The sequence below is a fragment of the Malaclemys terrapin genome, chromosome 3 (assembly GCF_027887155.1).
Source record: "Malaclemys terrapin pileata isolate rMalTer1 chromosome 3, rMalTer1.hap1, whole genome shotgun sequence".
Taxonomy (NCBI): Eukaryota; Metazoa; Chordata; order Testudines; family Emydidae; genus Malaclemys; species Malaclemys terrapin.
Genome location: NC_071507.1, coordinates 15,340,539 through 15,353,235, shown reverse-complemented (window position 1 = coordinate 15,353,235; position 12,697 = coordinate 15,340,539). Strand labels below are relative to the sequence as shown.

General features: G+C 40.6%; 1 protein-coding gene across 3 annotated transcripts in view; it reads left to right on the top strand.

Annotated features, from left to right (window-relative positions):
- WDPCP (WD repeat containing planar cell polarity effector) overlaps positions 1-12,697 on the top strand; it is a 246,576-nt gene that overhangs the window by 106,846 nt on the left and 127,033 nt on the right. For all 3 annotated transcript variants that reach the window (XM_054022335.1, XM_054022337.1, XM_054022338.1), the window contains exons 8-9: positions 311-444; positions 7,285-7,476. In XM_054022335.1, coding sequence (XP_053878310.1) covers positions 311-444; positions 7,285-7,476 — 326 coding nt within the window. The remainder of the gene's footprint in view (positions 1-310; positions 445-7,284; positions 7,477-12,697) is intronic.

The window sequence follows — 12,697 nt, the reverse complement described above, 5'->3', positions numbered from 1 at the left end:
AAGGTACCAAGATGCAGATGGGGGGGTGGGAATAAAACATACATCTGATTAGAGTGATAACTTGGTATAAGATAATTTATTCAGTTTTATTTAATCTGAGTACTCCCTAAGCTTTATTTCTCATTTCCAAGAAGGTCCTGGCAAGATGACACATTGATGTCTTTTAGGAGATTACACAGGCTTCAATGTAATATTTAAGACGTGGTCTTGAAAAAATTGCTTTTTGCAGTGTCTCAGTGGAGAACTCAGTAATTTGTTTTGTTATTGGTAGCAGGTATTACAGTGGTGACAATTTTTATTTGTTTTTCAGCTGTTCTTACAGACAGTTTCATCATCTTGTCATTTTGGGAGCAAAACAAACTCTGCTTCATTCAGTTTACAAAGAAGACAGGTTCTCCTGATGTAAACAAAAGACTGGAAAAACTCTCATCCTTGGATTTTAAGGTATAGCTGTCAATGATGTCTGTAAATACCGTAGTAACTTTATGTTATGGACCACTAGCACTGACGGATAGAGTATTGCACAGTAAAATGCTGGTCTTTGACATAGTTCTTTACCTGCCATTCTAATCAAAATACTTTACATTCTAAAAATGAACTGTTATTGCAAAGTCAGAAAATATCTAAATGCCAATAAGGGTCCAATTTTTCATACATTTAGTGTAAGATTGTTACAGTTATTTAGTTTAAAGATTGCTACAAAGCTGACTGAGGCTGAAGTAGGAGGTGTGAAATTTAATTATACATCTGTAGAAGATCTTGAGTATGTGGATGATATTGGAGAGACTACGGACCAACTATAGCTAATGCTGGAAGAGCTGCAAAAAATGGCAGGGTGATAAAACCAAAGCTAGCCATGCCTCCTATAAAATGGAAGCTAATGACCTGCTAGCATGATATGTAGAGGACAATGACATTGAATGGGTGAATAGTTTTATCTATCTGAGTAGTCGGTTGACAGCAGACACTTCTGTAACTGGAGGAGTCGCACGTTGGATCACATTGGACACATTTCAGCATCTTCAGAGGCCTCTGATTGGGTGGAGGGATGTCTGTGTTACAACTAAGATATGAATATTCAGTGCAGTAGTGATGGCAACCCGGGTTGTATGGAGCAGAACCTTGGCCATTAAAAACAGCTGAGGAGAGGAAACAAAACAGTTGTCAGTGCCAAAAGTTAGGTTGATTTGATTTTTGTCACAAATGAGGAAACACTTAGATGATCCCAGCAAGTTGCAGTCTTGCACCAGCTGAGATCAAGATGACTGCAATGGTGGGGTCATGTCCAACATGCAGAAGGAGGTATGCTCTTACAGAAGGTTTGTAGAGCTGAGGTTGAAGGAAGCAGAGCATGAGGCCAGCCATCAATGAGGTTTGAAGATGCAATTCTGGGGGATTTAAGAACTGTAAATCCTCTCAAACTGACTCTTGTCAAAGGAAGCAGACGTGCAAAAGACCGTTCAAGATGGAAGTCCCTTCTACACACCACCATGGATACATCATAGCCATGTGAATCTGCTGCTGCTGTGTTACAATTGTTTGTAGAAGCCATAATTTTCCCTCTAGTTACAATGCTCATTCCCTAGGTGTATGGGAGAGAGGGTGGCTTTATGGGTAAAGCACTGGACTAGAACTTGAAAGACATGAGTACAGTTCCATTGGCCACATGGCTTAATCTCTCTGTAGCTCAGTTCCCCAGCTGTAAAATGAGGATTGTAATACTCCCTTTCTCCTGGCGTTTGTCTATTTGGATTATAACCTCTTTGGCTTTTAGTACAATGGGGCCTTGACCTCAGCTGGGACCTGTAGGCACTAGTGCAATATAAACAATGATAATAATCCTCCACGTTCTCTTTGAAGGCCATTAGCTTCAAACAGAAAGGTTGAAGTTTCTAATTCACTGCAAGAATAGAGGACAGAGAACCATCTTTCCCAAAAGGCTAGGAAGATATGTAGTAAGCAAGAGGAGGGAGTTTTCACTTATTACAATCTGGATAAATATTAAGAGAAACAACCTTGTGCTAGCTAGTATTTTCCTCCTGATCACCTCCAGGTAATTTGTTTCTTTGTATATGAGCATTTGCATCTATATAGCAGGCTTTTTCAAGGATGTGTTTAATTTAAGTTTTGTCATAGCACATTTTAACTTTCAAGGTAGGAATACTTTCTGCTAGGATGAGTAATACATTTTCCAGGCTGCTTCAGCTCAAGGCCTCTTTTCAGCAGTGACTTGTGTTTGCGAGATTGAGCCAACCTCTGTAACGTGGATTTGAGACAGTTCACTGTTCACTAGGAACTGAGCTGGTACGTACTTTACTTTAAAATGATGCACACTTGTACCTTGCCTATAGGTATTTGTTAAGGTTGCTACTTTAGAAGCAAGATTGATGATCTCTATGCCCCTAAACTTTAACTGAGAAACTGTAATGAGCTGATGCTTACCATGATCATTTCCTGGTAAGGGCTACGTCTCCGATGTAGCTTTATCCTTATATATCACAGTTTTTTTCTGGATACTACTAAGCGTGTTTCTGGACCTAACTGTGGTGACTTTTTTCTTGGGGAAGAACGAAAACCTAATTCATAGAAACATCTCACTGTGCTAGGAAACCAGACATACCCTCTGTGTTCCTTAATAGGGTTGTTTTGTTTAGTGGTTTACTGACACAGCTGAGCTTCTGGAAGACTTCTGTCTACGATACTAACATTGCTTTCTGTAGATCAGTGGTTCTCAACCAGGGATACACCTACCCCAGGGGGTACACAGAGGTCTACCAGGGGGTACATCAACCATCTAGATATTTGCCTAGTTTTACAACAGGTTACATAAAAAGCAGTAGTGAAGTCAGTACAAACTAAAATTTCACATAGACAGAATGAGAAAGTAAGCAATTTTTCAGTAACGGTGTGCTGTGACATTTGTATTTTTATATCTGATTTTGTAAGCAAGTAGTTTTTAATTGGAGGTGAAACCTGGGGTACGCAAGACAAATCAGACTCCCGAAAGGGGTACAGTAATCTGGAAAGTTTGAGAGCCACTGCTCTAGAAATCAGTAGGAATGACTATGGATTCTGTTTTGGCCAGACAGAAAAAAAGGCATTAGCATTTTTACTGGCATGCTCTTTTGTGTCAGGCTTACTAGTTAGGCAGCAAAATATAATTTTAATTATCTTTAAACTGCAGCAGTGTGAGCCACCACAAAGTATTATTCACTAATGCAAGACTGTTACGTCAGCTTTCTGTAGTAAAGTACCCAGGGCGGCGAGTTATATGAGCCCATGGTGTCTGGGCTCCAGCAAATTCAGGGCCCGGGGGGCCCGGCTCCACCAATGTTCGGGGCCGGGTGTCTCCCCCCGGCCCTGCCTGCCGCCCCTGCGCTCATCCCTCGAGCATCCCTGCCTGCCCTGGGCAGCGGGCAGCTACCCCCTGCAGCTCTGTGCTGCGCTCCCTCACTGGCTGCTGCTGCTGCCAGCTACAATTTAGGGAGCGGCACCGGGGGCAGGCTGAGGTGGCTGCTGCGCCTGCGGGGGGGAGGAGGGGAGGAGGCACATGGCAGTTTCCCCCTCCCCCCCCCCGGCAGGCGATGCCGAGTCGACTCGGGGGAGGGGGAGGGAGTTATCCTGGTGGGACCTCCTGAGCAGCAGCCTAGGGGGGGCTTGGGTGAGTGTCGGGCCGGGCGGGGCCGGGGCCTCCCTCCCCTGGAGCTCACTTCCGCCAGCAGGGAGAGGGCTGGGGGAGTCCTCCTCTCTGGCCCCCCGTCCCAGCCCCAGAGCAGCCTGCCTGCTGCACCCCAAACTCCTCATCCCCAGCCCTGCACCCCCTGTCGCACCCCAACCCACTGTCCCAGCCCAGAGCCTGCACCCAGCACCCAAACCCCCTCATGCAGCCAGCACCCCAAACCTCCTCACGCACCCGCTCCTGCAGCCTAACCCCCTGTCCCAGCCGAGAGCCTGCACCAGCACCCAAACTCCATCCCAGAGCCCGCACCCCTCCCACACCCAAATTTTCTCCCAGAGCCTGCACCGCAAACCCCCTGCCACACCCAAACTCCGTCCCAGAGCCTTAGGCAGGTGTGGTGGAGGGGACTTCGACCCATTCTGGGCACCACCAAAAATTATACAAACCTGCCGCCCCTATAAAGTACAGATATTCAGAACTGCACTACCTTGGTCAAACCAATGTACAATGACTAGGTCACAGACACGGTAAGCAGTAGAGTTGCAATCAACAATGATAAGAATCAAAGATGCTCCTCAGTGGGAAGCCTGGAGCACTATAACAGTGTTGCCTTCTTTTCTAAACCAGTTCCTGGTCATTTACCTTATTCACAGGAGCTGGGCGCTTTGTCAAAAGGGCAGAGGAAACCAATGTAACAAGGTTTGGTTAAAGCATAGGACTAGGACTCAAGTTCTCGGTTCAATCCTTGTCTCTGTCACAGACTCCCTGTGTGACTTTGGGCAATTCACTTAATCTTTCTGTGTCTCCCTGTTGCACCATCTCAAAAGAGATATATTAGAATTGGAAAAGATACAGAGAAGGGCAATAAAAATGATTAAGGGTAATAGAACAGAAGAGATTAAAAAGACTGGGACTGTTCAGCTTGCAAAAGAGATGACTGGGGTGGGATATGATAGAGGTCTGTAAAATCATGAATGGTGTGGAGAAAGAAGTGTTATTTGGCTCTTCATGTAACACAAGAACCAGGGCTTACCCAATGAAATTAATAGGCAGCAAGTTTAAAACAAACAAAAGGAAGTACTTCTTCACACAATGCACAGTCAATCTGTGGAATTTGTTGCCAGGGGATGTTGCAAAGGCCAAAACTATAACTGGGTTCAAAAAAAGAATTAGATAAGTTTGTGAAGGTTAGGTCCATCAATGGCTATTAACTAAGATGGTCAGGGATGCAACCCCATGCTCTGGGTGTCCCTAAGCCTCTGACTGCCAGATGCTGGTACTGAACAACAGAGAATGGATCACTTGATTTCTCTGTTCTGTTCATTCCCTTTGAAGAATCTGGCATTGGCCATTGTCAGAAGACAGGATACGGGATAGATGGACCATTGATCTTATCCAGTGTGGCCATTCTTACATTCTCATGTTCTTATTTGTAAAAGGATATCCTCCTAGTCTCTTTTTAAATTGTAAGCTCTTTGGTACGGGGACCATATCGTACTATGTCTTTGTTCAGTGCCTGACATAATAGTGTCCAATCTTGGTTGGCACTTCTAGGCAGTATTGTAGTAATAATGAGTCAGTCAGGCTTATTTTCTTCTCAGTTTTATGGATAGTTTTTTATTTTTAGCCTCAATGCTTGGAGGCAGAAAAATAGTTTTGTTTTTCTTCAGAATGTCTCTGACTAGGAGGATAGAAAGACTTGGCTTTGGAGTTTACTGTTTATCTTTGGAATGTACTCAAACTTTCTGATGAAGTATTAACTGTACAGATGTTTCATAGTTAGCTGGAAATTTGATTTGTGTACAATATATACCCAAGTGAACCCATCATTGTCTGCATCTTTTTCCTTTCTGAGAAGTACCATCTTTGGTCCCATCGAGACAGTGACACTTTGAATAAAGATAATTGGAGCTATTATGTGAATCAACAGCACTATGTAGTCTTGGAGACTGGCAAAACATAAGACCAACTACTACCAATTCCCTATTCTCAAGAGGACTGTCAGTGTTGAAGGTGTCATCTAATATATATATATATAAGGTTTAAAAAAAAAACTAATAATATTGTTTTTAACTGATACATGATTGGTAAAATTACAGCCCTGTAATTAATATCTGGGACTGCATTTGTGCTTGTTAGCCAGAAAGTATTTTTATTTTTCATCTAAGTATGCCCTCAGCATGTTTTTGAATAATAAAATAAAAGCTAAGTGGTTACGTTAGCATTCCTTGGATAAACTTTACATGGATGTCATATATTTCTACTTTTAAATTGACAGAATTTGGGCAAATAAAAGTGCAGGATAAATTTCCTGAAAACATTGATCCTTTATAAGTTTTCCCTTCTGTGGTTTTTTAGTCAATTTCAATTTACTCAACATTGAGGAGAGAGTACAAGGTGATAAATGTTTACTATGAGAGAACAACATTGGTAATTACTTTGATTTCAGTTTCTTTTGATGTGTATTCAGGGGATGAAGAGGTCAATAATATTATGACCATGCAAATAGAAAAGGGTTCTTTTTGACCATATAAAAAACAGCAAAGGATTATTAAAGCATTAACCTTGATTTTAATGGCCTTGGTTGAGTGGTGAGATCACAATTTGGATGAGCCTGATTATTTACTAAATACAATACATAAATGCAACGGGTTCTTAACACCCATTGCACTCTGGCATTATCGCATTACTGCCATCCTTTGTTGCCTTGCAGACAGGAATATGAAAGCAATCTGTCATGTAGTGAGACTGGCTCCAGAAGCATTTCTCTGATAAGAAGACCCCCTGCCCTTTGCTAGTGTCTGGTCCAGTAGGCTTAGCCATGCGCTTAATCCCCAGAAAGTGGTTCGATTATTGCTGACCAGCAATGGCAAGATAGTTTTTTTTTTTCCCCTAGCTATCAACCTTCCATTAATTCCTTAAGCAGAAATGCGGTGCAATCTATATTTCCTTGGCATGTGTCACCCAGATGGTGCACTGCTCATGTTTTCAAATAACCATGCTCCAAAATAACATAGTTTGAATAATAAATTCCACAAATCCTTCCTGAGAAATAGAGGCACAATTCTCAAGAGCTGCATAAACTTTACGCATGATGCTGTAGCTCATCCACATTATGCAGAAAAGTATATAGTCTGTTACAAAGTGGGTATTTGTGGCTGGATTCCTTAATTTAGGGGGAAAATAAACATTCTCTTTTCAACATTGTGAGCTGTCTTTAATGTTTGATGATGTGTGTCTTAAACAGTAGCCTTAGCTCCTTGGTCAGCATCACAGAACTTGTCATTTAATATGGCTGGGTTTAAATCCTGTGTAGGTCGATGCTGTCAAGTAACCATGACTGTACATTTTGGTATTGATTGGAGTCATTGCAGTAAATTCCTGCTTAACTCACAACCTTCTCCTTCCCAATCCCTTCCCCATAGATAAAATTGTGGGCGAGCATGTGTCTTTCTGTCTGGAGAGAGATTTCTTGCATTTAGATGTAGCGTATATGAATATATGTACACGCATTGTCCTCTGTGGTAAATTTTTACTTGCAGTAAATGCTCCCAATATGTTGTTTTTATAACTTTAAATATTTCCTGCATTCTTTTCTCCATCAGATTTCTTATATTGATATACCTGGACCAGCAAGTAGAAGGATAAAACGTCACCTGTCAATAAATTGTATCCAAGATATGGTCATTTGCTGGTGGTCACTGACTAATGACGGAGCGTGGCCTTGGTCTCCTATTTCCAGTGAGAGGGACAGAGCCAACTTGTTGTTATTAGGCTGTGCGCATGGCAGACTAGAGGTAAAGTTCTGAACTGTATCTTATTACTTAATTTTCAGATTTGCTAACAAATAAGAACAATCAACTCAAGTTTATACCTGGGGTTTAAAAATAACAGCAGAGAAAAATGCCAGCCGTTCTAAAAACAGCAGTTCTCTAATTCATGACAAATAACTTAATATTATTAATGTCTGAACATGATTTATTTTTATTTGCACTTCAGAATTGGAATCCATGTGCAATTCAATAAGGAAATTAAATGTATATAAGAGCATGTTATAGCATTACCACTTTATAGAAAATATAGTGTAGGATAGCTAGCCTATAGAAAAAACTTGTAAATGGGCTAGAAGATGTGGGGCAGCCTGAATGCTCAAAAGTCAGAATTTTTCATTGTTTTGAGATGATATTATTTATATTACATTTTAAAATAACATTAAACGCACAGAAATGCACTCAAAAATAATAACAAACACTAATGTATCTGCTTTGTAAACTTCTTGTGTTAAAATCATGCAGCCAACCTTTTTTACTTCTGGTGAGAGAAACAGAGGTACAAAATTCCTAATAATAAAATCTGAATATGGTCTTCCAATTAGCCCAATAATTTAGGAGTTCAATCGGGGGGAGGGGAGGGTAGCACAAGGATAGAAGAATGTTTGAAAAAGTTTAAGCCAACGCAGTGATGGGAGGTGCAAGTCAGGAGATGCTAGGTAATGATTATAATGCTTATTTAGTACTATAGGATCTGTCCTCTTAATGTTATCTAAAGTATAATATGAATTTATATACCAGGGATCGGCAACCTTTGGCATGAGGCCCGCCAGGGTAAGCCCCCTGGCGGGCCGGGCCAGTTTGTTTACCTGCCGCGTCTGCAGGTTCGGCCGATCGCGGCTCCCACTGGCCGCGGTTCGCTGCTCCAGGCCGATGGGGGCGGCAGGAAGCAGCGGCCAGCACATGCCTCGGCCTGCACCGCTTCCCGCAGCCCCCATTGGCCTGGAGCAGCAAACCGCGGCCAGTGGGAGCCGCGATCGGCCAAACCTGTGGACGCGGCAGGTAAACAAACTGGCCCGGCACACCTGGGGGCTTACCCTGGTGGGCCGTGTGCCAAAGGTTGCCGATCCCAGTTATATACCAACACACGACAAGAAGTAAAAATTTGGGCCAGATATTCACATATCTCAGTCCTATTTCTAGCCTCAGGATATATGTAAATCCCTTATTGAGGAAGCAATTTAATTAAATACCTTTAAAAACTCTTCAAATATCTTTAACTAAATATTAGTAACAATCAGAAAATAGTAGTAATATGATCAACACCTTTCATCAATGCTTCATTTACTTGGCCTTTGTGTTTAGTTGCTGGCTGAGTGTTTGTTCCTTAAACTGCTGTAATCGATAATGGACAAGGCACTAAACTGGGACTCAGTTCTTATGGGGTCTGTTCCTAGTTATGAAGGAAATGCAGTCTCCTGGTCAGAGCAGGGCATCTTTCTCTGCTGTAGGCACCAGCCAGCTTCATTTTAAAATTTTCACCTTACATAAGAAATTTGATTCAAATATTCTCAAATGTATTTCACTAACTAAAGCCTATACATGACCTTTTCACAATAGTCCCCTGGTGTAAGCAATGGTACCTATTCCTTTATAATGGAGATGTATCAGAGTTCTAGTGTCTTAGAATTATTGCCTTGATAACCAGTGATCCTTATGAATTTTTCCCTTGACATTTTCTATATATATTGGAAATGTTATGGAAGAAGAAAATGTAGTTGATACAGTCTGTCTATATTATTTCTAAGGTCTGATTTCTATCACTGTGGTATTTAAGTACCAGAGTATCTGAACTGTCATAGCAAGGCGCTTTCTAGCCACATTTCTTTCAGTTAGCCTTCCACCATTAGTGGTCATCTTTGACTCTTCCCTTTCCACACATCCACACTGTTGTCAAATCCTGGTGCTGTTTTCTCCACAACTTATCAAAGTACAGGTCTGTCTCATCTTACGCTGGGGTTACATTCCACAGTCAGCGCCTAAAGCGAAAATCGCGTATAGTCAAAATTGAGTGTAATGGCGGGCGGAATCGCCCTCACTACAGAAACAGTATTTAAATTGTTATTTTTCTCTTTTTTTTGTTTTGTTTTGTTTGTTTTTGCCGACCACATAAAGCTTAAATCGCGCATGTTAAATGCGCCTAAGATGTGACAGACCTGTATATGACCCGTTCTTTCTGTCCCAACAGATAAAAAGCTTGTCCACCCTTTGGTCAGTTTCTTACAATCTCTTCCTCTGTAGCCTCTTTGAGTCCCACATTGCTCCTCTCAGTCCATCCAGAATGCAGTTTCTCAAATGATCTAAATGCCTGTCGATCAGATGACATCATTCTTCTTTTTGAATCTCTGCCCGGGCTCCCCCATAATTAAATGCTAGTAACAATCAGAAAACAAGTCATATGATCAGGTACTGTACCATGTTTAAACTTCTCATTCTCCACTTTTATACTACGTAACTTTCAGTTCATAACTTCACCTGACTGCCATTGCAGATCTTATTGTGACCCCACTTACCTCCTTGCTCCACCAATGATGCCAGTTTTTCCATCCCTTTTGTTTTTCTCACCTTTCCATACCTTCTTCCCGATGCCCCCTATAATGGCCTTCCTAAGCCAAACAGAACTGACTCCCAGTCTCTCTGTATTCAAATCTTTCCTAAAGACTGATGAGGCCAAACTTTTCCCCAAGATGTGGTGCTGTGACATTGTCCACATGCATTGGGGAGATGCACATTGCACATACAGTGGGGTTGTTCTGGATCCTAGCAATGCTTTCTTTTAATGAGGAAAAATAGATTTTTTTTAAAAATGTAACATCCAGTAGAAAGGGACCTTGTGAATTGTGTTGTATAGAGGGTTTTTTTTACATGTATTAAGTCTGAGACTAAAGCATAGATAACATCCCTTTAAAAACAGGAGCAGATGCTTTCATAGAGTCTTTTGAGGGGAAATAGGAACAAATTAAAACCTATAATAACCAAGCAGTACTTTCAATATTTCAAGTCACATGGTACACAGTAAAAAAAACAAAACCTCCTGGAATGATAGATTGCAATTTTGTTTACTGGAGAATGCAGTTTAAGATTACTATATTTATGTAAGGTTTTTAATAACAGTTTGCTGTACAAAATCTTTGATTGCTTTACTGTTTTTAATACAGGAACCATTTGGATATGTTAAATTGTATAGGATTTGGTGGGGACCAGCCCCCAAAAGAGAAATATGAAGGTGCTTTTCTTTTTAACGAGTCCATATACAAATATATTTATTCTACTCTTTCTATTGGTAATAGTGTGCATGGTCAGGGATGCTATTTAAGTTGTTCTCCTGTGGAGCTGGTGCTGCTGTTTTGCTTTTAAAAATAAACAGAGGAGTGTATCTTCAAGAAATCATTTAAAACTATTTTCTTATGAATCGATAAGATCTAACATGAAATCATCCTTGGATTAAATGTTTTGTGAGAAACATGGTGAAAACAACAGCATAGACTTTATTCCGCAAATATGAATTAAGTGATAATGGTGCCAATGATCAGATGCTGTGATACTTTCCATTTGTCTTGTCATGTTTATTTTCACCGCAGTTGCCCTTTTTTAGAATAACTGAAATTACTTTTTATTCCTGTGGAAAAAATAATTTGTCTATGAAAGAATATTATGTTTCTTTCTCCCCCCATGACTGTCCTTAGTAGTTAGTGCTTCTGAGTTATTTGCTCTCAAACTTGGAAGGGGCGCGGGCCGAGGCATGTATAAACATAGTTGACCTTTTATGAGTGAGATATATCCTTTAACAATTGCAGGATTCAGAAAGAAAGGTACGCTCTGTGTGACTGAATAGTTGCAATACCTAACACAGCCATGAAGCAGAGAATGTAAAATTTTTGATGTCACATTGGGCTAAAAGTTCAATGAATAAATATAGAACAAAGACGATGGTGATAAATTTAAAAGAAAATAAGAATAGATGTTAGGTGGAGATGTAGATGAATGAGACGGTCTGTGAAACTGTAAATACAATGCAGCAAATAAGCAGTCTGTAGTTGGAGTCTTGAGTTCTTATTTAAAATGAGTTCAAAAAGGGGTTTATTTTTTCTTCTTTACGTTGTCTAGGACATTTTACCCTAGAGTGCATCACATTTCCCACTCAACATTTCTAATTAAAGTGTTTGTTGCTGTTTGGAATCTCATGGTGTGAAATTAAACTAGCAGTTTTCTAACATGCATAAAGTAAATCAAACATTTTCTCATCTAAAAGACAGACAATTCAGTCACAGAGAGCTTATTTCTATGTTTCCTTTGTTTTCTTTTTTATCTGCTTGGTAAGCCAATTTTCTGCTTAGAATCTACTGTTTAAAACTCTTAATTCATTCAGTATGTGGGCTTTATCCTTTCCCAGTACGCTCTGCAAAAGGCTGCAATTATTTCACCGTGTAAAAGTTTGCACAGAGGAGGGTGCTACTACCTAAATAAGGTTTATTATTTTCTTTCAAACATCCAAATAAGAGAGAACTAACAGAGCTCAGGTGCTTCCGTTACAAAGATGAAAATATTTAATTCCTTAACTTCGAATGTTATGATTTTTGAGTTTAGATTTTAGAGGTAGAGCATACAATAGCTCTCATTCTGCTGATTAGCTAATGCAGAGCATAGGCCACTGTAATGGAAAAAAGAATGGAAATATGCAACACTGGTGCATGACAGCTGCTTTAATAGGGAACACATACATAAATTACAATGCAAAACATTTTAAAATACATTTACTACAATTTGTGGTGCAGTGGTTACAAAACTAAAAAGGAGTACTTCTTTACAGAATATAATTGGTTCTACTTCATGAAAATTACCTTCAGAAATCTCCCTTTGGAGTCACAACCCATAGTATGAACTCTGGAACTGTGGCCAACAGCTGTCCTAAGATGGAGGCTGCAAACTTAGATCTATCTATGTAAAGGAGGTACTACCCTGTTCTCCTTCCCTAATCCCTGCCTCTTTTCTGTACATTATGTGCAGCTTCCCTGCCTACTTCCCTTGAGCACCTGAGAGAACTCGAGCTCCTCAGTTCCCAATCCCAGGCAGATAGACCACTGCACTGTAGCCATTAACACTTCACATTTAGTCGGCATAAATGATTAAATGCGGAGTCTAAGTTAGATGCCTGCTCTGGGGGTGGGAGGAGACGCAGTCTAATAGG